The sequence below is a fragment of the Diadema antillarum genome, unplaced genomic scaffold, assembly GCF_040938485.1.
Source record: "Diadema antillarum isolate AM-2024a unplaced genomic scaffold, OU_Dant_1.0 seq00000802_RagTag, whole genome shotgun sequence".
In the NCBI taxonomy this organism is placed as follows: Eukaryota; Metazoa; Echinodermata; class Echinoidea; order Diadematoida; family Diadematidae; genus Diadema; species Diadema antillarum.
The window spans coordinates 325,416-351,570 of NW_027271684.1; the positions used below are offsets into that span (position 1 = coordinate 325,416).

Sequence of the window (26,155 nt, forward strand, 5' to 3'; positions counted from 1 at the left end):
TGTCAGTTTCAGTTTTGTGGCACAGATGTCACGTGTGATAAGTGTTAATACAACCACAAAGTATTCGTCCGCTATAATGCTGATTGAACACTGAAACAGTGTCACAGGAGTAAACTTAAGGTCATCTACTGTAAAAGTGGATATTTTCGCGTGACTAATTTCTCGCGCTTGGCCAGGTAAGAAGAGTTTCGCGTGTTTTTAATTTCGCGAAATCAAGACATCAGCTACTGGAACATATGGCATGCAAAAATATTCGCGTGCTTTTATTTTCGCGCTAGCTTCTGGTTGCGCGAAATCCGCGAAAATTTCAACACCGCGAAAATTTCCACTTTTACAGTACTTGTCATATAGAATTGAGCCTTGCTGCACCGTAAACTCTTGAAGGATAGCTTCTCCATTCAAATTCTATGAACTAATGAATGTAATATTTCCTAGAAGCCAAAGGTTTTTAGACAGTTGCGACCTGACATCACTGATTTACAATCAATCAGGTACCAATTCCTGTCAATGAAGAGTAACAAGTATCAGAGGAAAAGATTTCAGTAAGCTGCTTCTGCAGGGAAGATGGGTGATACTTAACGTGGTACAACTTGTAATTGCCAGCTGGGATATCGGATCAACCCAATTATGGCAAGATGACCAAAAGGTTTACATTCCACAAAAGATGGGTGATACTTAAAGTGGCAATTGCCAGCTGGGATTTTGGATTAACCCAATTATGGCAAGACAATCACAGGGTTTTCATTCCAAAGGCCAACAGGTCAAGGATGTTGAACTTTTGTCCCAGAAGAATTGGCCACAGCAATGTATACCTGCCAAGGTCCTGCATCTATAGTTACGTTCAGACGACAAGCCTTAACCTCGAGGTTAGGAAACCTCGAGGTAGTTAGCTAACCTCGAGGTTAGCTGGATGTTAAGAGCCACGAAATATCTTGTAGTTAGCGCTCTAACCACGAGCCGCGGGGGGTTCCTACTCGTAGTTAAGCACCGTGTGGACACAAAAATCAACGCACTCAAAGGGGCAGGAGTTTAACCTCGAGGTTTCCTAACCTTGAGGTTAAGCTTTGTCGTGTGGACGCACGTCGAAGTTAGGGGGCAAGAGCTTAACCTCGAGGTTTCCTAACCTCGAGGTTAGGGCTTGTCGTCTGAACGTAACTTATGTCTCAACACAGGAAGGGTAACAAGGTAATAGGTAAATGTTGAAGCCTAACAGCTTGGTTTCTGCAACAACTACTATTTCTTACACCTGTGGTATATACAATAACATGGTACATTACAGTACCAAATACCATTTCTTTCCTTTCTTTGAGCATGCTTAGCAGCATCAAATATATTGTGTAAAAATAGTCTGGAAGACATTCATAAGTACTTATCATGGAACAAGTGGAACAAAACACATACACCTATGATTTTTTTATTGATGGTGAAATTGTTTGAAAATGTATCACATTTAATGAGCTTGATGTTTCTCTAGAAGTTACAGAAAAGAGAAAGCAATTTTCTTTTTCTATACACAAAAGTCGTAGCTGCATTACAAATTAAAAAGACCTGCAACATATCCTTCTCATGAGAGTTCATGTGCATTGCATTGCACGTCCTATTTAAAGATTTGTTTATCATGTACAATGCACTCGGCCCCAAGGATAGGTATAGCCCCCCAGTCACATTTCTGAACTGCTAAAACTTAGAGTGTGCAAGCATACCCACAACCTTCAATGCTTCCAAAATACATCACGACTGCAAATACCATCACATCAAACAAACAGAAAAACAAAAAACTGAAGGAGACTGCAGAGTTGCCGTGGAATAATCAGATTAAAGGGCATCTTCAGATTAGAAATTCAACATACGTAGTTGAACACACTTAAATCAACAGTAAAAGTGTGCCTTTTCATTAGATATCTATAGTTCGCACTGAATATAAGGTACACCAGGAGCTCTTGCTGCGCAACAAAATATCTGTATAGTTCTTGTGCATTGGAAATTTGTGTACCTGATAGGATGTATAATTATGCAAGTACTAAGTATATCATCTCATCAGAGTTAAAAGACATGGGAAAAAGGGCTCATAAAAGTTGTACATGACCAGCAGTAAAGTTCTACAGAACAACATAATTCTTGTACGATGAAAAACAAACATTAAATGTATGCAACCTTATGCCAAAAGAAGGGGAATCACTGATACACTACTGACATCAGCCAGCCAGAAGTACAGTGGTTACAGTTTTGTACCATCATTTGCAACTTCCTTGAAAAGTTAGGATGATTCCCTTGTACAAGACATCATCCAGTTCATGCCATCGACACATGGGAGCATGTCCTCAAATATCACCTTTCAGGTATATTACAAGGATTGGATACAACAGAAAATACTGTATTAAAGAAGTGGAAGTGGTGTTACAAATAAATGTGTGCCTGGGCAGAATTTAAAAAGGACTGAAATAAAGATGCAGTACCGACACTTCAGTCTGGTAATACATTAAACTTTTTTCCTTTATTTGCCATTTAACGTTGTTCTTAAATATTACAAAATCTAGACAAAATCTGATAAAAGTGGAACAAGACTGGAGGATGGGCAAGGAGAAATAATAAGGAACACACATTATTTTATGGTGGTGTTTGGTGGAGAAAATAGGTAAAGCAGCACAAAATATATCAAGGAAGGTTTGTGCTAACTATTAAAGCTTATTCTTGGAAAAGTTGAGGTGTATTTGACTCTGAAAAAAAGTGTCTATTGGTAAACAGAAATTGCTATAAACTTGGTCTCATGTGAATTTGTACTCATACATGATGTAAAACCTCCGAAGAATGAGGATGATGATGATGAAGCTTAAGATGCTCATGGTGACGAGGGGGCAAAGTAGCCCCTCAACCCCTCGGTCCACTGGTCTAGCTCCGGAGGCAGGGGGCGAAGCCCTCTGACTTGCTGCCTGGGGAGCCGTACTAGTCCTGCTTGGGACATTAGTCCGCTGCCTCACAGCGTCTGAACTTGACGCACCACTCGAGGATTGTGATTGGCTGGTAGGCTGTGAGGCGAGACTCTGGCTGCCTCCGCCTGTTGTCTTGTTGCTTTCTTCGGTTTTGCTATCCGTGGGCGTCGATGGTGGTCCCTGCTGACTACTGCCCCTACCCGCTGTGTCTGCAGGAGCCTGAGTGGGTGGAACGTGAGGGGTGTAGTTTCCTAGGCCAAACGGGGCTTGCCCCTGGAGCATGAAGTTTGGTGGGAAAGGCACAAACGGTGGTTGCTGCGGCATGGCACCAGGCTGCTGGTTCAATGCGTTGAAGGGATTTGGCGGGAAAGGTGGCGGTGGCACGGGGTTGTTAGGCGGAGCTGCTTGAGTTGGCGAGGTAGAGCTCCCTTCAGATTTCTTCACTTCTTTCTGTAATGGTGAAATGTCGGGTATCATTTTCAGAACCAGCTTGATCACACAGATAAAAGGAAGATTACCTCTGCTCAGCAATATGTAATTTGTCAAAACCACAAATATCAATATATCAGTCAGTATAATAAAATCAGACAATAGGAAAGACAGAACTAACTACCCACATAAAGAAAACAAGCTGTTTCATCAAAAACTTGTTCGGGAGGGGGGGGGGGTGGACTGAAAAATAGCAGTCTTAGGGAGATTACGTGAAGAGTGCGAGTGCTGTATCATTATTGCTCAAATACTCTGTGCTTGAAAGCCCAACATTTGAAACTCTGGAAACATCTTCCACTCTGTTTGAGGAAACCCAGAAAACTCTTTATTCTCAATCACAAAAATGGTTTGAATTTATCAACACACTACATCTGGAATGTTAAATCATGATTGCTTGATTTATATTTTAAATCATAAGTCATGATATTCCCTAACCTAGTTCACAGCTATGAATGGATCCAGAGGGAATATTTGGCATCTGCAGTAACTCATCTCCCGGGAAGAGATTAAAGATAATATAAAGTTTGGGTACCTCAAAAGTTTCCCTGAGTTTCCTTGTCTTAGTTTGTGTTTCAGGTTAAAGTACCTTTCATATAACTAACACTGTGAGACTTACTCGCCCCAAAGTGCTCTCATGTCTTAGTAATCATATGCAATAATGGTTTCGTACAATACGTGTATATTGATTGTCGCGGTATCGCGTTGAGTCAAACTAACGGCTCGTTCAAATTTTTCAGAGCCCGCTCTGCTCTGGTACGAAACCATTATTGCATGAATACTAAGAGTGAGAGTATCTCATCCATGCATATGTGTGTGTGTGTGTGTGTGTGTGTGTGTGTGTGTGTGTATGTGTGTGTGCATGTGTGAGTGAGTGTATGGGGGGGGTCATAGGTAAAGGGGAGAAGAGCGAGTGACATGAATATTACAAAATCATTCTGACAAAGCCCTTGCCTCCCACACTACTCTATATGCCATATACTGTAAAAGCCATTATTTTCGCGTATACCGGTAGATATTTTCACGGATGAGGAGGTCACGAACATTTTTTAGCGAGATGTTGTTTTCGCGAATTGACACAGAGCCCATCATAAGCGCACTATTACCTTAGCGCATGATGACATTTTTGCGTGGTCTCAAATTTGCAGTCCAACTGTGATTTGCAAAATTAGCGAAAATAACAGCTTACACAGAATTTAGCGAGTCTAAATTTTCGCTAAGCGGGACTTAGAGATCGAGTGCATATATTCAAAATTGTGGAATACTGTACTGGACGGAGAAATGCATACGTGTGCAGCACATTCATGTCGGGATCAGAATCATTATTTTCGTGTTGTCTTTAATTTCGCGAATAGCACCAGACTCACAAAATTTGCGAAAATAAATTGCCAAATATTCGCCTCCCACAATACCTTAAACTGAATCTTTGCAGCCAGCTCAGCTGCTTCTCGTTGCATGGACGCCGATTTGGCTGTGACCGCTGGAAGAATGCTTCGATTCGGCGTCCCACATTTATCACACTTCCACTCCTGCGACCTGCAGAGTTAATGCCAATAGAATCAGATAAATGATAACATTGTGTGGAAGCACAATCACTACACTTTAAAATATCACCATTATATGGGATGAATGAGGGGCCCAGCATTATTTTGGTGACTAAATTGTGCTCTTAGTTTGTGTAGATGAATCTTATTCAGAATGCACGTATGATCAACCAGTGTTGATATATAGTTTGTTTGGAAAAGAGTCACAGAATTTGAACATCCTAATGATGACAACATCATTATTGATTTATCATCAAAAATTACTTTAAACCATTTACTTTGCTCTTTGTTTCACATCATCTTTCACATGATGATGATGAAGGAGAGCAAAATTCAGTCTTTTCTTTCTGTTTCTTACCCTCCATTTGCAGCTAAAATAATTGAAAGGAAACCTGACAGTAGTCATTGTTCTAGAACTGACTTTAAAGCCCAAGGTGTCAATAATCACAGTCACACTGGCAAAAGATCACAATCTTTAAGGTCTTGAAGTTTTGTTGGTGTGACTGCAAACTTCCAGAAACTTCTCATGAAACTTCTAGCAAAATTCCCCACTCAAACTAGAGACATTTCCCAGACCCCATCAATCTCCTCGATCTTTGGGCAGTGTGAATGCTAGTAACTGAAACTTTGTGAAATGGGGGGGGGGGGGGGGGGGGCTGTAGCTTACTTTCTGGCTAGGACCTTGCGTTCATCTGGTGTGTAGTCCAGGGATCCAATGGCTCCTTCCCCCTTGGTTGGCATGAAGCCAATGATGGCTAGGAGAACTGTACGAACTGTGAGAAATTAGGAGAGAAAAAACAGGTTTGTACTTATACTCACTAGCATCCTAAGTGCCAACATTCCACCTGGAACTCAAAGCACCAAAAATGCCCCGCTGGCATTGGTAGCTGCCTTTGTGTCAGACATGATACTGTCTATGCTACTATTCTTGCGTACAGATACTTTCATGGATGAAGAGGTCACAGACATTTTCGTGAGATGTTGTTTTTTGGAATTAACACAGAGGTCTTCATAAGTGCACTATTGCTTTAATGACATTTTCACATGTTCTTAAATTTGCGGTCTAACAATGATTCGCTAAATTCATGAAAATTAAACAATTACAAAAATGACAGCTTATACAGTATTAAGTCATGTTTGGGTGTCGGATGGTAATGATTATTCCTGGTTGGAATGGTGCAAAAGCAACTGGGTTAGCACATATCATTTTGAATAATCATGTAGACTTAAAGGGGATGGCTAGTAACTGATCAGTGGAATCAGTGGGAATGCTGAGGGATGATTGTTCCAATCCTTGTGGATTCATTTAAGAGTACATTATATATCTACTGTTGTGTGAAAATTATTTGCTTCAGAACGGTCTCATATTCAAGTCAATGTGCAGATTAATGCCCCGTCACTGACCAGGCATGCTAACCTGGAAACATTAAACTGCACATTACTTGAATATGAGACCAGTTCTGAAGCAAATAATTTTCACACAACAATAGATATATAATGTACTCTTAAATGAATCCCACAAGGATTGGAACAATCATCCTCCAGCATTCCCACTGATTTTCACTGATCGGTTACTAGCATCCCCTTTAATCTTTACCAGTTAATCAAAGTCAGGTCAGCAATTTATGGCTTGCAATCATCTTGCCTTGGCACATACCAGATCCAGGATGCATTTACAACTGCATTCAGAACTTCTACTTGTCAGACCTGTCTTTTGCCGATTAACACCAAGATTACTCTGGTAACAATTATATTGAGTACAAAAATTCACAATACCATGCACAAAGAAGTTACGAGTTGAGGAGAGCCCATATATGGAACAGCCGCATTTTGATGTAATGCCATATGCCATGCTACACATTAGCACAGGTGAAGAGGTTGACTGTTATTTAAACGAGACTGTAGTCTCTATAAAATTGCCAACAGGCATGAGGCAAGAGGAGGACACTCACTGCTCCATGATGGTTGCCAAGTTTCAGGATGGTGGCCAGAAATGGAGAGGCAGATCTTCGTTCCAACTTCAAACCTTCCCGTTGGCTAAATCAGAGAGAAACATACATGAATTGATGTCCTGAGATGAAGTCTGTATTCTGTTCTGGTAATTTTTCAGTCTTTTGAAACAAAGTCCAATATCACAAAGTACATACAAGTAATGACAGTATGATGATCTAGTCAACAGGTCCTTTACAGTATATCCAAATTTCATTCAAACATGGCATTTATTATCGGAATAGCACATACAGATACACTGTAGGTATCTAAATTTGGCTAAAACTATGAGAGTTCAGCACTGCGTTCCTTGGACCTATTTTTTGACATTCAAAATTAGAGATGAGTTTCATCTAGTGCTTTAGGCATCTTCTGTTACACACTGTAGCTTCAAGACTGTAGAAAGGTTCATTAAATGCTAGAAATTATTCACTAAGAGAGTTAATGAAATGCCAGGATATGCTCACGTGTTAGCATGATGGTTATTTCAAGTGCCATTGAGCAGTTTTTTATGTGAGACTCATGGACACCCCCACGATGCTTTGTAACAGAGGGCTGCTATGATGAACACTATAATGTGACAATTTTGGTGAGAGAATCCAAACTATGAAATCTTGCAAAAATGAAAGCGGGGAAAAAAAAGCTGGACATTGCAGAAAAGGTAAAGATGATATTTATCTGTATTATCGTTGTCTTCTATACCTCATCTCATTGTATGTGTGTATCGTTATTAACCAAGTGGTTGAACAAAATCATAATCATCAGTTTGTTATGCTACATTTACACCATGTTCCTGATGGCCACGGCAGCCCTGTTTGCCCAAAACGTACAGTGCGCCGAGGGTAGATGGTACATTCTCCTGTTTTTCCCCCTGTATTCTAGTCTTGTTCGTTCCAGTCCTTGCTATGGTGAACATGTAGCTATCAGACGAAGTTTTCACAGCGTCTGGTCAGGTAAGACTTCATAAAAATCACGTCGTACTATTGACCGCCTCTAAGTTTTTGCTATGGCCTGTTACATTCTGTCACGTTTTGTTGCGCTCACCCTATTTTTTCATGACCCAAAAGGTTTTTCATTGGCACTGGGACTGCCATGGCAAATTTTTTTGACAGTTTCAAAATCTGACCCAGCATCCATGGCAATCATGGCCTGTCACGTTTGCCCATCCCATCCCATCGCCTTGTCTGCCGTCCGTTCCGTTTTGTCCACGGTGGTCTGAAACGTGACTGCCTTGGCTCTCGGAAACATGGTGTAAAGTCATTGGAAAATATTGCATTCAACCTCTTTAAAAGACTCTTACTGTGAGAAGCATGATGCTCGGTGGCTTCATGGGGTATTCTGGTGGGAGAGTGATCCGTCCATGATACACGCCCCCAGCAAAATCTGATTCAGGTGGACCACGGACCGTAAAGTGCCACTCAAAGAGGTTGTCCTAAATTTTGAATGGACAAGAGAATACAAAGTAGGTGAAGCATCTCATAACAAGCAAACTGTCAGTATTTTTCTGTTGTTTCCTAACATTTTCTTTTCTCATCATAACATGCAACTACTGTGCCTTCTTGCATTTAGTGTTCAGTACCCTAGCTCTCTAGTCATCAGTTACAAGATTGCTCAAGATACTGTTACTTTCTGATACCTTAGAAGCATATGACTGTCTTGCATTATGTACAATGCATCTCTAATATTAATTCTTATCATATGGCACAATATTCAAAGCATATTGCTTTTTTCGGGTATAAATGTGTGATATACTGTACGTAGTTCCCTATTTTTGAAATATCAAATTATTTTGGCAAGCAATATCAAATGGCAAGACATGTATTGACACTTGTCCCACATCACACTGGGAGATGGGGTTATCTTTGGTATATACCATACAATTGTACAAGAATTCACTGTAGATCTTGTCTTCTATATAACATCATGGAAATAGTTTTTACAATGTACTGTAAAAGTGGATATTTTTGAGCGGCTAATTTTTCATGCTTGGCCGGGTATGAAGAGTTTTGCATGTTTTTAATTCTGCAGAATCAAGACATCAACTGCTGGAACATATGGCACGTAAAAATATTCATGTGCTTTTATTTTTGCACTAGCTTCTGATTGCGCAAAATGTGCAAAAATGTCAACATTGCAAAAATTTCCACTTTTACGATATGAAGGCACTTTTGTGAGAATATCTTTTTAAGCTCTTACATAGTATGTAATGAGTATGCATCGGAGAGACATACATCATCAAGCGTTTTAATGGCATTATCACATTTGCTAATGGTAAACTTACCTCTAGTGGCTGTGCAAAATATTGTTCTGTTGGTTCACTTAATTCCTGGGCCTCTTTCATGAGCCGCTTGACAGCTGTAGGGAAGAGAAAACACACCACAGAGCAATAAACACTGATGTTAAACATGTATAGCATTGCACAGTATATGTATATTCATGCAGCTCCTGAACAATTCTTGGCATCATCTTACAACCCAGATTGAATCCCATTTACAATAAATATTGCATGACTGGAATGTCACAGTACAGTGTACCGGTATGTATTGCATTGCAAAAATATGCACAAATGTGCATCTTAATTTATAAGTTATATCCAAGTGTATTTCACGATGAAAAATGCTGATGCGTGATTATACTACACTCTATACACTACCTCCCACTCCCCCCTCCCCCCCCCCCCCCCCCCCCATCATCTTGGTCTCGGCTCTATTTTGACCCTTTATGCTGTATGTCACTCTTATGCCTTCTTCACTGTTTGCAGCCCTGTAGCCGTGATAGGACCCATGGTGGTGCAATGTGTACGTTGTATCCACAAAGATGCCAAGGTCAGAGAGTAGCTAAGCAAAGCGATGGGGTTTGTTTCCCCTTCCCTTAAGGCCAGCCATGAAGTGCAAAGCTTAGACAGCATTTCTAAGCTGCAGTCTGGTGTGTACGGTACCAAGAAGTGGTAAAGCATGTTACCCTTGATTCGACCATTTCCATGAATAGACCACTCTTACGAATATAAATGCCCTGAAATTTATCAATAAAAAATGGTGCAAATCAAGTGTGAAATTCAAACTATGCAACTAACTCCACATGTGTTCTGAAGAGCGCAACAGTGGGCCACGTCGCAGGACCCCGAAAATCATTGTCGTGACCCTCCCAGGTCAGCTCGCATAAGCAGTTCAACGGGTAAGTAACAGGTAAAGTAAAGTTGCATAGCAACAAATATAGACTTGTTTCATTCAAGTTTCGAAGTTACTAGTCTGTTTATCTGCATTGAATCTGTCAGTACAGCATGTACACAGGTACAGCCACGGTGGCAGCAGTTTCTGAGATAACTTGTGCATTTACGCGCTCTTTATATTTTGCATGCCATTGTGCTAGAATTTGCGATATCGCCACGGTTGGACCACAACTATTGTATAGACTGTGTAAACTGTAGCCCCGCCCTGCTATTCACCATCAAATAAATAAATGAGAAGAAAAAAAAAAAATGTCCCAAAATAAGACTTTTTTGGTGGTTGGAAATGATGCATCATGCATGTTTTTTTTTTCTGTTTCTGTTTCAGTTTCAGTTCCGTTGGTATACTCAATCCTCTCAGAATTAACTGTAGAACTGTTCTACTCCACGAACATTCTAATTTTATTTGTGACACAAATAAAATTAAAATGTTGGTGGAGTACAGTTTGTGTGTGTAATGTAGCTATTGTAGTGGGATTGGGTTTTTGGGGCAGACAGCCTTGACTTTCCCCCTCCTCTCTACTGTACTTTAAATTACGCCCTTAACCAGACCCAGACTGTCTACTCATGACTTTGATCCGACTGCGCGGTCACATGACTGACACCTTCAACCTCGTCAGGTGAATACGACTGCACGACTGCACCCCACCACATCGCCCCATGACCTTACTCCGGGGCTTGATGACTGGACTTGTGTGGCTGACGGATGTGGACGACAAACCCCCTCTAAAAATCGGTCAGCATCAGGAGCATTTAATACTATAGGGCTTCAGGCCATCCAGAGCTACCAAGTCTCATGCATTGTGAGTGAGACTCAAGCATTTAGGGTCTGTCTCACGATCTCACGCATGGCACCCATTTTTCTCACGCATTGCCATTGGGAGCATACACACTTCGTAGCTTAAAGGATTAAAGTGAGAGATGCAATTGAAGGTATATTTCCCTTTTGTCTTTCAAAATAAGTAAAAAGTAGTCACTTATAGTGTAAGTATGCACCAGCTTGCACCATTAAGAACTAAAAACTGAAAAAGCTCCCAACCGTGGGAGGGCGGACACCCCCTCCCCTCGCTCAGTCACTTCACTCCCTCGCTCACGGACATGTGCGCGCACCGAGATGCTGAGTCATGAAAATCTCACTCATAAAAATTTTTTGAACTTGGCATCTATGGGCCATCTCAAGTAAATTTACTGGCGAGTACTGAGGCGTGCGCGTACCGCCGTGTTCACTAAATTACTGAAGACGTGGAGCAAATCCATTATGTGTGAAGTGTGTGTGCGGATGTGCACGTGAGTGAGACGTGACTCTCGTGCATTAAATGCGTGAAACTTGGTCGGTGTGTTATCTAGCTTCGATTATAACACGTCCTGGCTGAACTGAGAGAAACGATCACTACCCACGAATACCACGAAACAGCAGCCGTTGTTGGCCGGTACGTATGTATGTATTATGGCCTACGTATATGTAGACTTCTAAAACGTACTACATGTACAATTACAAACGAGGAAGCACATCATACGTACTTCTCAATATGTGGGACTACATTACAATTCCACTTGTTTTCTTCAAAATCCCGTGTCTGAATATTAATATACGTGTAAGTATGACGCAAATAAAACTCACCGGGACTTCTTCTTGAATATGTTGTATGCATGGCTGCTGATTCTATCAAAAATCACTCGAGTGTCTCGGGGCTAGAAAACATTTCAGGGCAATAATGCGACGTGGCGTTCGCTCGTAATTCGTCTACAGCTGTAAGGCCACATAAACTTGTGTGAGCGTAACTTTCTGTAGCCAAGCCTGATTGGTCAAAGTTTTACGATAGATATCCAACTGTCCAATCATAAAATAGTTTACTAAACGCGATGTGTCCTCTCAGCAGATCGGTACTTGTTCTGTGAGAACGTCAACAAATACACGTGCTTGTCGATCACTAGGTAGCTCGTCTTTCCCTCAAGTTACAGGGTTGATATACGAACCATGCTACAAGATGTGAGATTGTTGAAAGGTAGTTATACACTTTCTAATGCTTAATGATGTTTACGATTCGCAATATGCATTTATTTGGGAACTCCAGCACTAATTGGTGGGCGCTCCTCTACCTCTGTCGCCAGCAGCACCTTCGCCGGCGTTTCCCCGCTTGCTCTCCAGCAGCTACTCGCTATCGGGGCCGGGGAAGTACCACGCTGGGGCACACGACATGCTGTCGAGGCAAGAAAACAAGAGCCAAATTGGTGAGATGAATTAAGCCAAGATGAAAAACGCCACCAATCATCAAGAGATAAAGATTTATGTTGTAGCAGTGAACATTCCAACACCTACTGACTGTAGCCCCGCCTACTTCGGGTTCAATAGCCTACTTGTGAAATAAACCAGCAAATTATAAAAGCACAGATGTAGGCGCCTACTGTACTCATCAGATACTAGTTCAAGCCTTGGCTTCAGCACTGTTCAGGCTTCAGGCCCCTGGGCTTCCCTTTAAGCTAAGTTTAAGGTTATGTACAAATTGAATAATTTCACTTTCTTGCTTTGTTGATGTGTTCTTTTTAATTAGATGAACTTTTTGGTTATCACTGGCAGCATCACATAAGTGCTATATGGGAGGGCTTAATTCTCTCTTCCATCCACTTTTTTGATAACTCCAAAAATCTCCCCATTTACTTTGTCATTGGCCAAGATACACTGCACTCATCTTACCAAGGAGGTACTACTAGGCCAGGCAAGCCTACACAATAGTTCAAAAGAAGTTGCTGAAGAACCATTCGGTCTAAATCGAGCCAATACTGCATGGGGATAACCCGCAACTCACTTGAAGTGTTTGAGATATAAAGAAATGCAATCGCTGTAGTGTGATCTCTTGCAGTTTGCCACATACATGTACACTGTATACAATAGATCACAGTTACAACTTGTAGTAGTGATGATGATGATGATGATGATAATAGGACTTAATGATAATAATAATGATATTATTATTATTATTATTATTATTATTACTATTATTGTTGTTATTGTTGTTATTATTGTTGTTGTTATTATTATTATTGTTATTATTATTATTATCAGTAGTAGTAGTAGTAGTAGTAATAGTAGGAGTGGTATCTATAATTCAGCCAAGCAAAACATCACAACTAGGGCCTACAGTTACATAAACACTTGTTCCTTTAAACCTTTATCTCTATTAGCATAGCCTTCAAAAAATATTTAGAGTACCGGTTCATCTGCACAAAATGTTTGGGAAAAATAGTGCTCATTACAGATTGTTTGTCAATTTTGAAATTTCTTGAAGAGTGTCACTGTTCAAAAAAAAGAAGACCGTATGCAAACAAAAACAGAGCAGTGAAAACTTCAACTTTGTCTTGCTGTATTCATGTGACTGACAGGTCTACGGAAAGCGCAAGAATGACCCCACAGAACTGGCCCTGAAGCACTTTGATCAGAACTACAGGCCTATCTTTGGAGAACAGTGGCCGTCCGTTCGCTTAGGGCTCTTGTCCATGCCAAAGTATGGTGCTCTGCTCAACAACTACAGTGATACCGACTATACGGTGGAGAAGTTGCACTCTCTGGGCTTGGAAGACTTTGTCCAGCCATGTGTGGAGTCCACGATTGCTCACATACATCAGCGCAAAAAGGAAGCAAATGACATGGATGAAGAATATGAAGCCAGTGCCTTACCAAGACAGTTAGGGGATGAAAGGGAGGTACGAAATTATGATGTTGCTGCAAGTGACGTCCAGGAGAGAGAAATTATAGGGTTAGCCGAGGAGGAAGATGCAGATGATCTTGATGTAGAGGAAAGGAGACCAGAGGCTGCTTTGAAGCCCTGGTGGGAGGACAAGTACATAGTTGCCCCAGGTTACGAGCACCGCATGGAACTCATCCATCAGATGGAGATGGAGGAGCGAGGGGGAGAGGAGGTGATGGGTGGGGCTCCGCCCATCATTGACCTGGACAGTGTCGACATCAAGGTCAGTCCTCACTTACGATGCTTCCTGCACAGGGACGACCCAGCAGCGAGACTTCCACCGGCGAAGAAATGTGCATACTCTCAGCAGCTCCAGTACTACATCATGGATGCGGCTTCGGTGCTTCCCATAGTGGCGATGGGCATCATGCCAGACGACGTCGTGCTTGATTTGTGTGCTGCCCCTGGTGGGAAGTCCTTAGCCATTCTGCAGACCATGCTGGTTGGTAAGTTTCAAAATATTACTTCTGCCTTCTTGTATGACTTTTCGTATGATGTACAGTACCCTCCGCATAATCGGGTAGGCTCGGGCAGAGCGTTTCTTACCCGATTATATGCGGATTCTGATTAACAAAAGAATACGTCTAATTCACAATTGACACACTCAGTGTGTATCTACATGCAAAGTACACTGCACCAAACACCTACACTGTATGCTTAAGACGCGTGCTGGCACGGCACATTATACATACCATGCACTTACTCAGTCAAGAGCAATAATTTACACTCTTTTTATGGACAAATATGTCTTCAGAAAACTTTGTCGTTTGACTATAAACTCCTCGCTAACACGCAGGCGTTTGCGTGCACAAGTTATGCCGAATGTCAGGTTATTTTCGAGAAGTGACTGGGGAAAAGCAAAATTACTGGTATGGAGCTGGTGTATGGCCTGTTTTTCCTTTTTCCTTTTTTTTTTCTAAAAACTTCTCATATTGTGAATGTTGCTGCGGAGCAAGGGAGAAGCGCAAGTGTGTTCAACTCCTGTCTGTCCATGCAGTTGTGAGTGCCAGCTATATGTGTAATGTTCGTTTATATGTGTCAAATCGGTACAAGTGTACTGGTACAATTGTACATGTGTTTCAATGTTTAATCACTCCCCAATTGATCTGTCTTCTTTGCAAATTAAGCAGCGAAGGCGAGTAGCCGTGGAAATTTGACATTCATGATTTCTTGAAGTGTTTTATCTGCTATAAACTGGGTAGAAATTAGATAGGAAGAAAATTATTTACCCATTTATGCGGAGAGGCAACCCGATTATCAGGTAATTTTAGTGTGCATTGGAACTGATTTGGACATTACTACCCAATTAAACGGAGTACCCGTTTAAGCGATACCCGATTACGCGGAGAGTGCTGTATAATGTTCTTGAATGTGAACAGGCTCTACCAGCATTAAATGGTTGATCTGTGATGTCTTACTCTTGGACAATGCTTTACATGTACAGGGAGTCTGACAGCGAATGAGAAAGTGTCGTCAAGAAGACGGCGGCTGCAAGAAGTGTTTGGTCTCTATCTTCCGAGGATGGTGACAGCCGGCGGGGCGGTCAATATTGCAGGTGAAGATGGCTGCGAATGGGGACAGATGGAACCTGCTGGCTATGACAAGGTAATCATGACCTATTGAAAACCAACTGTGATAGGGAGTAATCTTACTTATTTACTTACTGTAAAATGAGGAATGTTTGCGTGCATTTTAATTTCGCAAATTTCGTGAGAGCCAAGATTCGCGAAATTAAAATGCATGCGAAAGTTCTTGTCTACACTATATGCATTGCATATTAGAGGCAAGTTGCAAAAATTTCATGCCGCATAAAAGGCTGTCAGCTCCAATTTGCGAAAATATCATGCTGCGAAAATGTTGTGTTTTACAATACTTACTTTACTTTTACTTTTATTTTGATGGCTTCCCTTCCAAAGGCTACAATAGGGGGTCACAACCCTGATCCATTTTCATCCCCAGAAGGGGCATGTCTAAGAATCTGAAACAAGTGTATATGTATGGTTGGCCGCCTGAATTTGCGGGGGGGGGGGGGGGGGGGGGGGGGGGGTCGTAGGGTCCCAATGAATTCATTTAAAAGAATAATTATAAGATATCATCTTATTATGTCCCTGGTATCATGTGCTCTGCTCTGGTTTATTTTTTGATCATACATTGCACATTGCACTATTCATCGTTTTTGGTGTTTCATGTGGTAGCGTAAGCGAAATTTATCCTGTATTTTTCCTTTTGTTGTTCATATTTGTTTTTGTTTGTTTCTGTGTTAGTCACAGACTTTCAAAATGCTTCTTAATTTTCACTTACAAGTAAATCTTTACAAGATGGTTTAGAAGATTAAAGTTCCTGTTTCTCTCAACAGGATTTCAAGATTACTACAATCTCAGTAGCAAAATTCCTAAGGGACCTGATAGGTATTTTGTCCAGGGTAGCCTCTTGCAGTCAAAGAGCTCTGTCTCCTGACACAGGGGCATGAAAGCATCATTATTCAATACATTGTCAGATGCCTACTGAATTGATTTTATTTGGTACTTGAATCAAGTTAGCTTTATGATTCTAACAATATAATTAATGAAACAAAACATTGCTAAGGCAACAAGCCCTTGTATCTACAAAATGTCAAATGTTTAGGAGAGCAAAAACAAACAAACAAACAAACATGGTGGCCAGAGCACTATGTCAAATGGCATAGCCTTTCCTTTGACATGCTGTTGTGGCTTCATTTTGGGGGTATGACAGCTACGATTTGGACTGGACATCACTTCAACTAACTGATTAATCCAAAAAAGAGTCTTTTTCACCAAAATTTGACAAACAAGGTTTTGTCAACCCAGCAACAAGAAATGTGTGTAGGTGTGTGTGTTGAGATGGGAGGATGTTAGCTTTTTCTGCTATGCTTTTTAATGCTTTTGTGATGACATGTCATTATTTATGAAGTGCCTACAAGTCACACAGGGCCTCTGCATTTTTCGCATGCAGATACCATGATATACTTATTGTTTTATCGATTATGCACAACACCCTGTGACCTATTTGTTGTTGTATATGTTCAGGTGCTTGTGGATGTGCCATGCACCACAGATCGGGTATCAGCGTCAGTGGGCGACAACAATATTTTTGGTGTCAGGCGATCAAGAGAGAGACTGAGCCTCCCAAAGCTACAGACAGAGTTACTATGGTTAGTATTAGAGTTTGTCTTATTTACATCATAGTTATTACCTACATAGGAAGAAGGAGGTTAAGGGATCATTGCCGTTGGTTTGTCTGTTTTCAAAATAACTCAAAAAAATTGTTTACGGATTAAAGGGACCGTACAGTACTGGTTGAGGTGGGGATTCATGTTTTGAACAATTTTAAGTGAGATAATGAGAAACCTCTTATGAGATCGAGCATGTAATTTGAAGAAGGATTCAATGTTTATTTGATGAAAATCGTTTTTCAAATGGCTGAGATATCCAAAAAAGGGATAATAATGAAAGGCGACAGGCCACAACTTTATTAGGATCTCTTTGTTTCATCTTGTTTTTGGATATCTCGGCCATTTCAAAACCGATTTTCATCAAATAAACTTTTGATACCCCTTAGAATTGCATGCTCTTTGACATCTCATAGAGTGGTTTCTGAATATCTTGCAAAATGTTAAAAGCTAAATCCTCACCTCAACCAGAACTGTACACACCCTTTAAAATGAAACTTGCATAAAAGGTTGATGTTGACACATGGAACACCTTATTCCGTTTTGGTAGTGATCCAGGAAATTGTATGAATTTTTGAAGGATTTTTCATCTTTTGGTGCAAGGTCAACGAAGTTGGGGTTCAAGCTGTGCTTACTGGAGGTTTACATATTATGTGCACTAAAGCGTGTGCTCTGCTCCGGCAAGGAGCCATGCAATGATGTAAACAAAAGGCTTCTATTTTGGAAATGAGTTGCTGGCTGTGTGGTGGTCTATGCTCTCCGAGCACTTTTCTATTTAAGGTGCAATGTGCATAAGTGCTTCAGTGCACTGCAGCATCAAGTATGAAAATACATGTGATGGTGAAGAAGGGTGCCTGAAGCTAACAGCAAAAGGGCCCTTGATATTGAAAGAAATGACAAGATTTCCAAAATTTTTGAAATAATCATGTTGCAACTAATGAAACTTGATAATTTTCATATAAGGTAAATGCATCTGCATTAATCTATAGGGATGTACAGATGCTCCATGTTCATGGGGAATACAGGAGCTTAATCTTATTTAGCCTCTCTCAATATGACTCTTATCATTGTACTTTACTGGGAATTTAGAACAATGGTGGCAAATGTTTGCTACGAAGACGATCCTAAGCCAAAGCCTCAAAACTGCTCCGAGGCTGACCCATGGTGTGTAAAAGTTCATGTGTGAATAGAAGCCTCAGAGATTACATGGATAACGCATTTTCAAGTGGCCTTGAACCAACTCTGGAAAGGCATCCGTAAGGGGTCCTCTACCCTAACAATGGACGACCTCTGTCCCCAGCTTGATCGCATCGCTCTTTCTTCAACAACATATCTCTCCAAATTTCTATCTCTTTTCTTACAAACCTTTGTCTGAGCCGCGTCATTTTACCAATCCAGTTTGCAGTATTTATATACCATCAGGTCCGTCTCCAGACAGGGCCATATTGTCTCCTTTTTATTGATTGGTCAGCTTGTGGAATTCTGCTAACCACATGTTCCGATAATTTGGCCCACTATGCATTACTAAAACACCATCCAAGATACTTTTCAGGTCAGCTGAACTTCCATTTTAGAGCTTCTGCAATGTCTGTAAATGTGTTATGCATGTGCATTTGTAAATGTTCTACACAATACCCATGACCATGTTGGCAAGTTAGTGGTTTGACGCATGTTACCTCTTCTCTTTGATGGAATCCTGGATAATGAATCAAGTACAGCTGTATTCAAAGACAATTTTTAGTCGCATTATATGGTACCTTTAAAAGAATGTGTGCAAGGGAAACTTAATTATGATAATTCATCAGAACAGAACGAATTGATTACAATCCAACCAGATTTATTGATAGTCTTGGGGAAAAAAAAATGTGCATTTGAATCTTAATTATGATAATGCATCAGAACAGAATTAATTGGTTACAATCCAACCGGATTTATTGACAATTTTGAAATCATTACAGACTTACGGCCATAACAATGGTAAACCCATTGATGTTTTTTCGTGACCATTTTCAAGAACTGCATTGTCCCTCAGTATCTCTTCTAAAGTAACATGGGATGGTGTAAACTGAATGAGTAAAAACTTGACATGCTAAAGTTCATTGCATATTAACTATTCTTTTGCCTGTGCGGTTTCTGCCAAGGTTATTTTTGTTTCTTTTCTTCTTTTTTTTTTCTTTTTAACTGCTTGTCAGTCGTTCATCTCACACTCTTTGGCCATCCTTTCTTGTTCTTTGTGCTTCACAGTGCTGGCCTTGAAGCCGTCAAACCTGGAGGGACGGTAGTGTATTCAACCTGTACAATATCCCCCCTCCAGAACGATGGAGTGGTCCAGAGTGCAGTGACGAAGTGCCAAGAGGAACTAGACATTGGGGTGTCTGTCGTCGACCTTTCACCCATGGCGGTGGGCTTCAGTGATGTGTTCAACCTCACGGGCTGCCGCTATGGTCAGCTTGTGCTGCCAAATATCCTGGGAAATTATGGGCCCATGTACTTTGCCAGACTTCTGAGGACTTCTTGAGTGAAGAAACAACTACAGCACACAAACAAACAATAGAAAACAAAAGGAAAAAATAAACAAAGAGGAAAGTTTGAGCATAATCCTCCCTTTAGCAAGATACCAGAGAAAGATAGGGACTGTAGAAATTCATGATGTATTATGAACACACTTCTTGGTAAAAATGAACAAAATGATACTGGTGGATCAAGGACTGGTTGTTATATTCTCATAGTAGTCATCTCGTCATAGTTCGTTCAAGATATTTTAACTGTTCGCCTTAGGTACTGTAAACCACCATGAAGGCAAAGAATGATGCTCAGGTGAGAGATGGACCTGCAGGCTCTTGCTTTTTATCTCCTGTCAAAGCCAGTACAGTGGACTCCCATTATAACGAAGTCCTCGGGACGTGCAGTTTTCTTTTGTTATATCTAAATTTCGTTATAACCGGACAAATAAACACTAAAAAAAAACAGAGCCGATAATTTTGCAACCTGGATTTTTATTTCATTGTAACATGAATTTTGTCATAACTGTGTTCGTTATAACGGGAGTGCACAGAAACAAGATGAGTAATATGTAGGGCGGTGAGTTGGCTCGGTCGGTAGCGCGTCTGCCTCACGATCACGCGGCCCGGGTTCGAACCCGAGTCTGGACTGAGCAATGTTGTGTGTAAACATACCGTCCCCTCTAGCAAGAGGCAAAACACTCTGTCCCTCGGATAGGACATAAAATGGAGGTCCCGTGTATGAGAGAGTCACAGCTCATGCACGTAAAAGATCCCGCTTCATTCATTCATCGCAAAGAGCAGGGTGTCTAACCCGGTGAAGTGGTCCCACCCCACATCCAACTGGACCCCATGGAAGACCAGCTTATTGTAGCTGAATATGGGCTATCCAGCCATCTTCACAGATGGAAAATGAACAACAATATTCAAAATCTACTTGTTCAAGGGATGTGCTGCAGTCATAAATTTTGTTCGCATACACGTCTTTAGTCTTGCTGTGGTGCTCCATTTTCTGCAAGAGACTTCTTTGTATCTTTCTACTCCTTTACGGAGAACAGGTGTATTAAGATTTCAGCTATAGGAAGGTGAAGCTTGTACCCCTGATACTTTGGCTGCTGTGACTAAGTCTTTATTCTCCGTCAAAATATGGAAAAAAAAACAACAACAACCATACGATTAGGCTAGATTACATCATCAAACCACATGGCAGACATGTATAACAAAATATAATTCAATACTCTTTCTCACTATCATGCAAGACCAAACAGTGTGAATTAGTTTCTTTACCTATTGTAAGACCCATACAAAATGTCACTAGATGAATATAGATGAACAATTGTTGAATTGACAAATGCTTCCCATGTACATGTTGTGAACTAGAACCACTTTGCAATGCATAAGCAATGCATGAGCTAGCACGAGAGAGCATCTGGAACCCTAAAGCTTCCAGGGCCCTTAATCGGGCCCTGGACCCAGGCCGCAAGGGACTTCGCGCACATAAATTTGCAGTCTCCCGTTTGCAAGGGGTTTGAGGTGGGAGAATCTCCAGATCAGAAGGTGCTTCAGGTTGGAGTCTCTGTATATTATACAAATATACTTGGCCTTGAGAGTTTCTTGTTAAAACTATGGGCAGAGGTGACTCCAAAAGAACTATTCACTGAGGGGCGCAGCCCCGAAGTGAATAGTTCTTTTGGAGTCGCCGAGGCCTTTAGTTTGAACAAGAAACTCGAAATTAGGCAAAGTATATTTGTTTTATATTTTGGATAAAAAATACAAACAAAAGAAAGGAAAATGAAGGAAATGGAAAGCCAGAAGTCATATGGTGGATGCAATGTTGTGAAGGGATCCTACATTGACCAGCTAGCTACTAGCATAGTACGATGCAGAACTGCTTTGTGATGTTGTTAAAAATGGTTACAGCTCGTTATTCCAAAGGTTCGTTATTCCGAAGGCTCTTCAGTCCGAAGATTCGTTATTTTCCGAATTTCATTTTCGGATTAACAAATCTTCGGAATAATGAACCTTCGGAATAACGCCACAAATGTTTGGATTAACGAACCCTTTTTCATTTTCGGATTAACGAACCTCTAGGTATAGGGAATTTGTGTGTTTCGGATTAACGAACCTTCGGAATAACGAACCTTCGGAATAACGAACAGCACCCGTTAAAAATTGATACATTTTGACAAGCCCGACGCGACGCACGGTGCGAAGCAATTTGCGCAATGTCAGAATTGTTTTTATGACGTCACAATCGTTTTGTTAAGAATTGGTACATTTTCAGAGTGACGGTAAGAGCTGCTGCCGTGCGCAAAGAAATTGATGCATTTTCAGAGTGACGGTACGAGCAGTGCGGAATGTCAAAATTGCTTTGTTGCGTCACAATTGTTTTGTTAGAATTATTGTTACCTCCCAGACTGATGGTGCAAAGCTGCGCACAATTTCAGAATTGCTTTGTGACATCATTTTGCAAATAGTATACATAGAATGTACTATTTGCAAAATGTCGCCGCAGAAGTGACGTCATTTTGCAAATAGTACTTTATGGAGTGTCAACTTTCTGAAATAGCCGAAAATACCTTTAATCACGTGAAGCTCTTTCAACCAATCACCAGAGGATAAATCTTTGATCCAAAATATAAATATATATATATATATAAACTGGACTGCAAAAGAAAGTACCCACCTCTGTCAAATTCCGCACACAAAAAACACCTCCTAGAAATAAACAATTTTTGTACGCAGGTGTGCTAAATGCCCCTTACTAATCACATACCCAATAGCAAGTGATTATCTTTATTACAAAGAAAAAAAAATGACATGCACAACATCTTGGTCACTGAATCAAAAGTCACAAAATGTAACAGAATGAGCCTTACAAGTTTCACGCAAAAAGCAATGTCACAGGACGAAAAAAAGCAGTCACAAACATCAATTTTCAATAATGTGTATGTTCCTGATACTATGGGACAAGTTTAGAAATTGCTCTGTGCGAACAACCAAAACGTCTTGCAATTGCTCGATGACTTTCACCTGCCTCAAGCATCCCAATGGCCCTTAATCGCTGTTCATTATGTCCAGTCTAAAGAGCTAATTGATTTTATTCTGAGAATTTAGCATAATCAGGAAGGATAGCATCCCTAAATACAGAATACACTCATAACATCATTTTGACAAAACAGGTGTTCACTTTGACATATTGGTTGTTTAAAAATGTCCATTCAGTGGCCATTTTTGCGTGGTGGAAAGTGCTTTTGTGTGGGACTTTTGATTCAGTGACCAAGATGCTGTGCATGTCAAGTTCTTCTTTGTTATGAAGTTACTTGCTTATGTACATGTGATTAGTAAGGGGCATTGTAGCACACCTGTGTACAAAAATTGTCTACATGTATTTCTAGGAGGTGAATTTTTGTGTGCGGCCTTTGACAGAAGTGGGTACTTTCTTTTGCTGTCCAGTGTATATATATATACATATATCCAAACAGGTTGAGATTTCATGTATTGGCTTTCACGAAGAAATGAAGAAACAACATGGTAATGCATTTTTGGCCAATAAAGCATGAGTTTATTCGACTCAAGTATTGCCTTCTTCCGTATATACGTGTATATATATCAACTTGGTATACAACACCCTGTATAATTCAGTGTTCAACATAGATACATATTCATGCACGTAGCAAGATGACAGCACTGACAAAAAAAAGTGTGCTATTAAGGACAGAGTTTAAGAGAATGATTATCACCTGTATGGAATACAGTGGACATGCAAACAACACAAACAAGAAAACAGCACCATTGAAACGATATATTTACAGTCAACTTTGCCTAGGTTAAAGGGGTGGTATAGTTTTGGTTGAGAAGGGAATTCAGGTTTTAGCTCTGTGAGATAAGCTAGAAACCACTTATATGAGATATTAAGGAGCATACATTTATAAGAGGATTTGATAAAAATCGGTTTGAAAGGACAGATATCCAAAAACAAAGAGATCCTGATAAAAGATGGGATTCCCTTCTTATTGGGACCACTTTGTTTTACTTTGGTGGTAGAAGGCTTAACGGTGCACCACGTATTCTTTCTCAGGTACTTATTTGGCCCTGAAAAAGCCCTACTTTTGAGATTGGGTAGGACCTTTTCAGGACCACATACATACCCAACAGAGAATGTTTGGTGCGCCGTTAAGCCTTCTACCACCCAAAGTTTTATTGCCACGGAAACCTTCAAAGATTTGTCTTGCTCTGTTTTAGATTTTTTCAGCCATTTCAAAACCGACTTTTATAAAATAAACTTTCAATTCCTCTAAGAATTGTGCGCTCTTTAATATTTCATAAAATGTTTCTTTTATTACCTCATAGAGTTATAACCTGAATTCCCATTTCAACCAAAACTATACCACCCCTTTGAGCACTATATCCAGACAAAATCATTCGACTTACGTGAATTTCGACTTACACTTTAGACATATTCCACTTGTGCGAGGTCGACTTTGGTGAGGTTGAGTACAAACAACATTAACAACACAACATTTTTGTAAATGTTCTTTATGTTTCAGTCAATCAGTCGAGAACCGGAGGTGAATTCTTACTCGTTATAGCCGCAAGCTTTGTCAACGTGTCATGAATTTGGACTTGAACCTGAACGACAAAAGGGCGGACGGCAAACTGTCAAAAGCTCAAAGCCACTCTCAAGGTCGGTGTGGGAAACGCACTTCCGATGATAATCACGCAATACCGCTCATTATTGTTTCCTAATTGTGAAACTTTTGTAGATTTGTGTGCCGGTTGTTGTCGTCTTCGTGACAATATTCGCAAAATTTTCTTGCAAAAATAGATCAGTGTAGAAAAATAGCAAAATAGAGTTTAAGTGGATAGCCATCCAGTATAATAAAAATGCAAATACAAGAGAAAATACAGACTATTCTATATGTTTGCATTAACAGATAAACATTTTAACAGGTTAATGGTAACAGTGTTATTAACTCTTCTGAAAAGGCACGCAATCTTGGTGTTGTTTTTGATAGTACCATGTCCTTCAAATATCATGTTGCGCATGTATCACAATCTGTAAGATTCCAGTTGCGTAATCTTGGTTTTATTCGGAAATATCTCACTAAAACAGCAGCGGAACAGCTTGTACATGCTCTTATTTCCTCTCGTATAGATTATTGTAACTCTTTGTTTTTCGGCATGTCACAACAACAAATCAACGCTCTACAACGTCTTCAAAACTCTGCCGCAAGATTACTGACCTATAGTAGGAAAACTGCTCACATTACGCCAGTGTTACGTTCTCTCCATTGGCTTCCTGTTGAAAAGCGAATTATTTTCAAAATTGCTCTTCTTGTGTATCATGTGGTTCACTCAACTGCACCCGAGTATCTCCAGAATTCTTTATATTGTTATAACCCTCCTCGCAGACTTCGATCATCTACTTCCTTTTTATTTCAGATACCTAAGGTTAAGCATTCATGGGGAACTCGTTCTTTCTCCCACATTGGACCAAAAGTTTGGAAAGATATCCCTGTCACTGTTCGCCAGTCATCCTCTGTGGAATCATTTAAAACATCCCTAAAAACATATCTGTTTAATATGTTGTAGGAAACAAAACAAAAAAGTGAAGATGTCACATAATTCATTTTTTTTTGCTTCTTCGTCTTCTTCTTCTTCTTCTTCTCCTAACCTTAAGACTAAAAGCGCCATGAGCATCTTTTGATGGACTGTTGCGCTATAAAAGTATACATTATTATTATTATTATTATTATTATTATTATTATTATTATTATTATTATTATTTTGTATCTCTCAATGAAATTGATCGTATCAAGGCAATTACCACCATCAATGGACAACCTCCCGGCTAATACCGGTTATTGATAGGACTGTTAGGTTCCGGATGCAGATTAGGGGCATGGTCAGGGAGTAGTCTGGGGTAATTGTCCAGAAGTAATTGTCCTAGTAGTTATGATAGATAACTATAAGGAACAGCAAAGCTTGGAAAGCAGCGGAAGAACAAGAAACCAACGAAAGACATGGAACATGCAATCGTGCTTGCGTAGAGTTAGAATCGGATTCTAAGCAAGCACGATCTACCCAGTCTAAATAGTTTCTGTTTGGATATTTTCTTTTAAGGTCAAGTCTCTTTCGGGTGTCTTTCCGACATTTCTACAGGAGATTATGTTTGTCATCGAAAAACAAAAACAAAAACGTGTATTATATTTTTCAACTGGTGGTTCTCCTGCATATGGAAATATAGGAAATAAACAACACTTATGTGAATGATATTGAGAGAACATAAAAAGAGTAGAGTCATATTATGATCCTTCTCTTATTATTCTAACTCATTTGGAACAAGCAGGATTTTTTTGAGTAGTCTTGATAATGCACATGCTTTCCCAATTTGACAAATGTACTATTTGTCCCACATGACCTACCAATTCGGTTTACGTTTGACCTATTTAATGTACTCGATTTATACATCCTTTGTCGGTGATAACCTTAGAATCAAGGAAACAATTAAATCGAGGCTGTTCGAATGTAGGTCTAATT

General features: G+C 40.2%; 2 protein-coding genes across 2 annotated transcripts; one reads left to right on the forward strand and one right to left on the reverse strand.

The window, feature by feature from the left end:
- Window positions 1-1,811: 1,811 nt before the first annotated feature.
- LOC139739495 (uncharacterized) lies at window positions 1,812-10,080 on the reverse strand. The gene is made up of 7 exons (XM_071650098.1): window positions 10,023-10,080; window positions 9,231-9,304; window positions 8,250-8,381; window positions 6,913-6,997; window positions 5,628-5,733; window positions 4,829-4,952; window positions 1,812-3,380 (listed from the first exon to the last, which is right to left on the reverse strand). The coding sequence occupies exons 1-7, from the start codon at window positions 10,078-10,080 to the stop codon at window positions 2,766-2,768; spliced, it is 1,194 nt and encodes a 397-aa protein (XP_071506199.1). The 3' UTR covers window positions 1,812-2,765.
- Window positions 10,081-12,227: 2,147 nt separating this feature from the next.
- Window positions 12,228-20,975, forward strand: LOC139739496 (5-cytosine rRNA methyltransferase NSUN4-like). The gene is made up of 5 exons (XM_071650099.1): window positions 12,228-12,407; window positions 13,557-14,367; window positions 15,366-15,526; window positions 16,969-17,093; window positions 19,356-20,975. Exons 1-5 carry the CDS (start codon window positions 12,228-12,230, stop codon window positions 19,627-19,629), a joined length of 1,551 nt encoding a protein of 516 aa, XP_071506200.1. The 3' UTR covers window positions 19,630-20,975.
- Window positions 20,976-26,155: the final 5,180 nt, after the last annotated feature.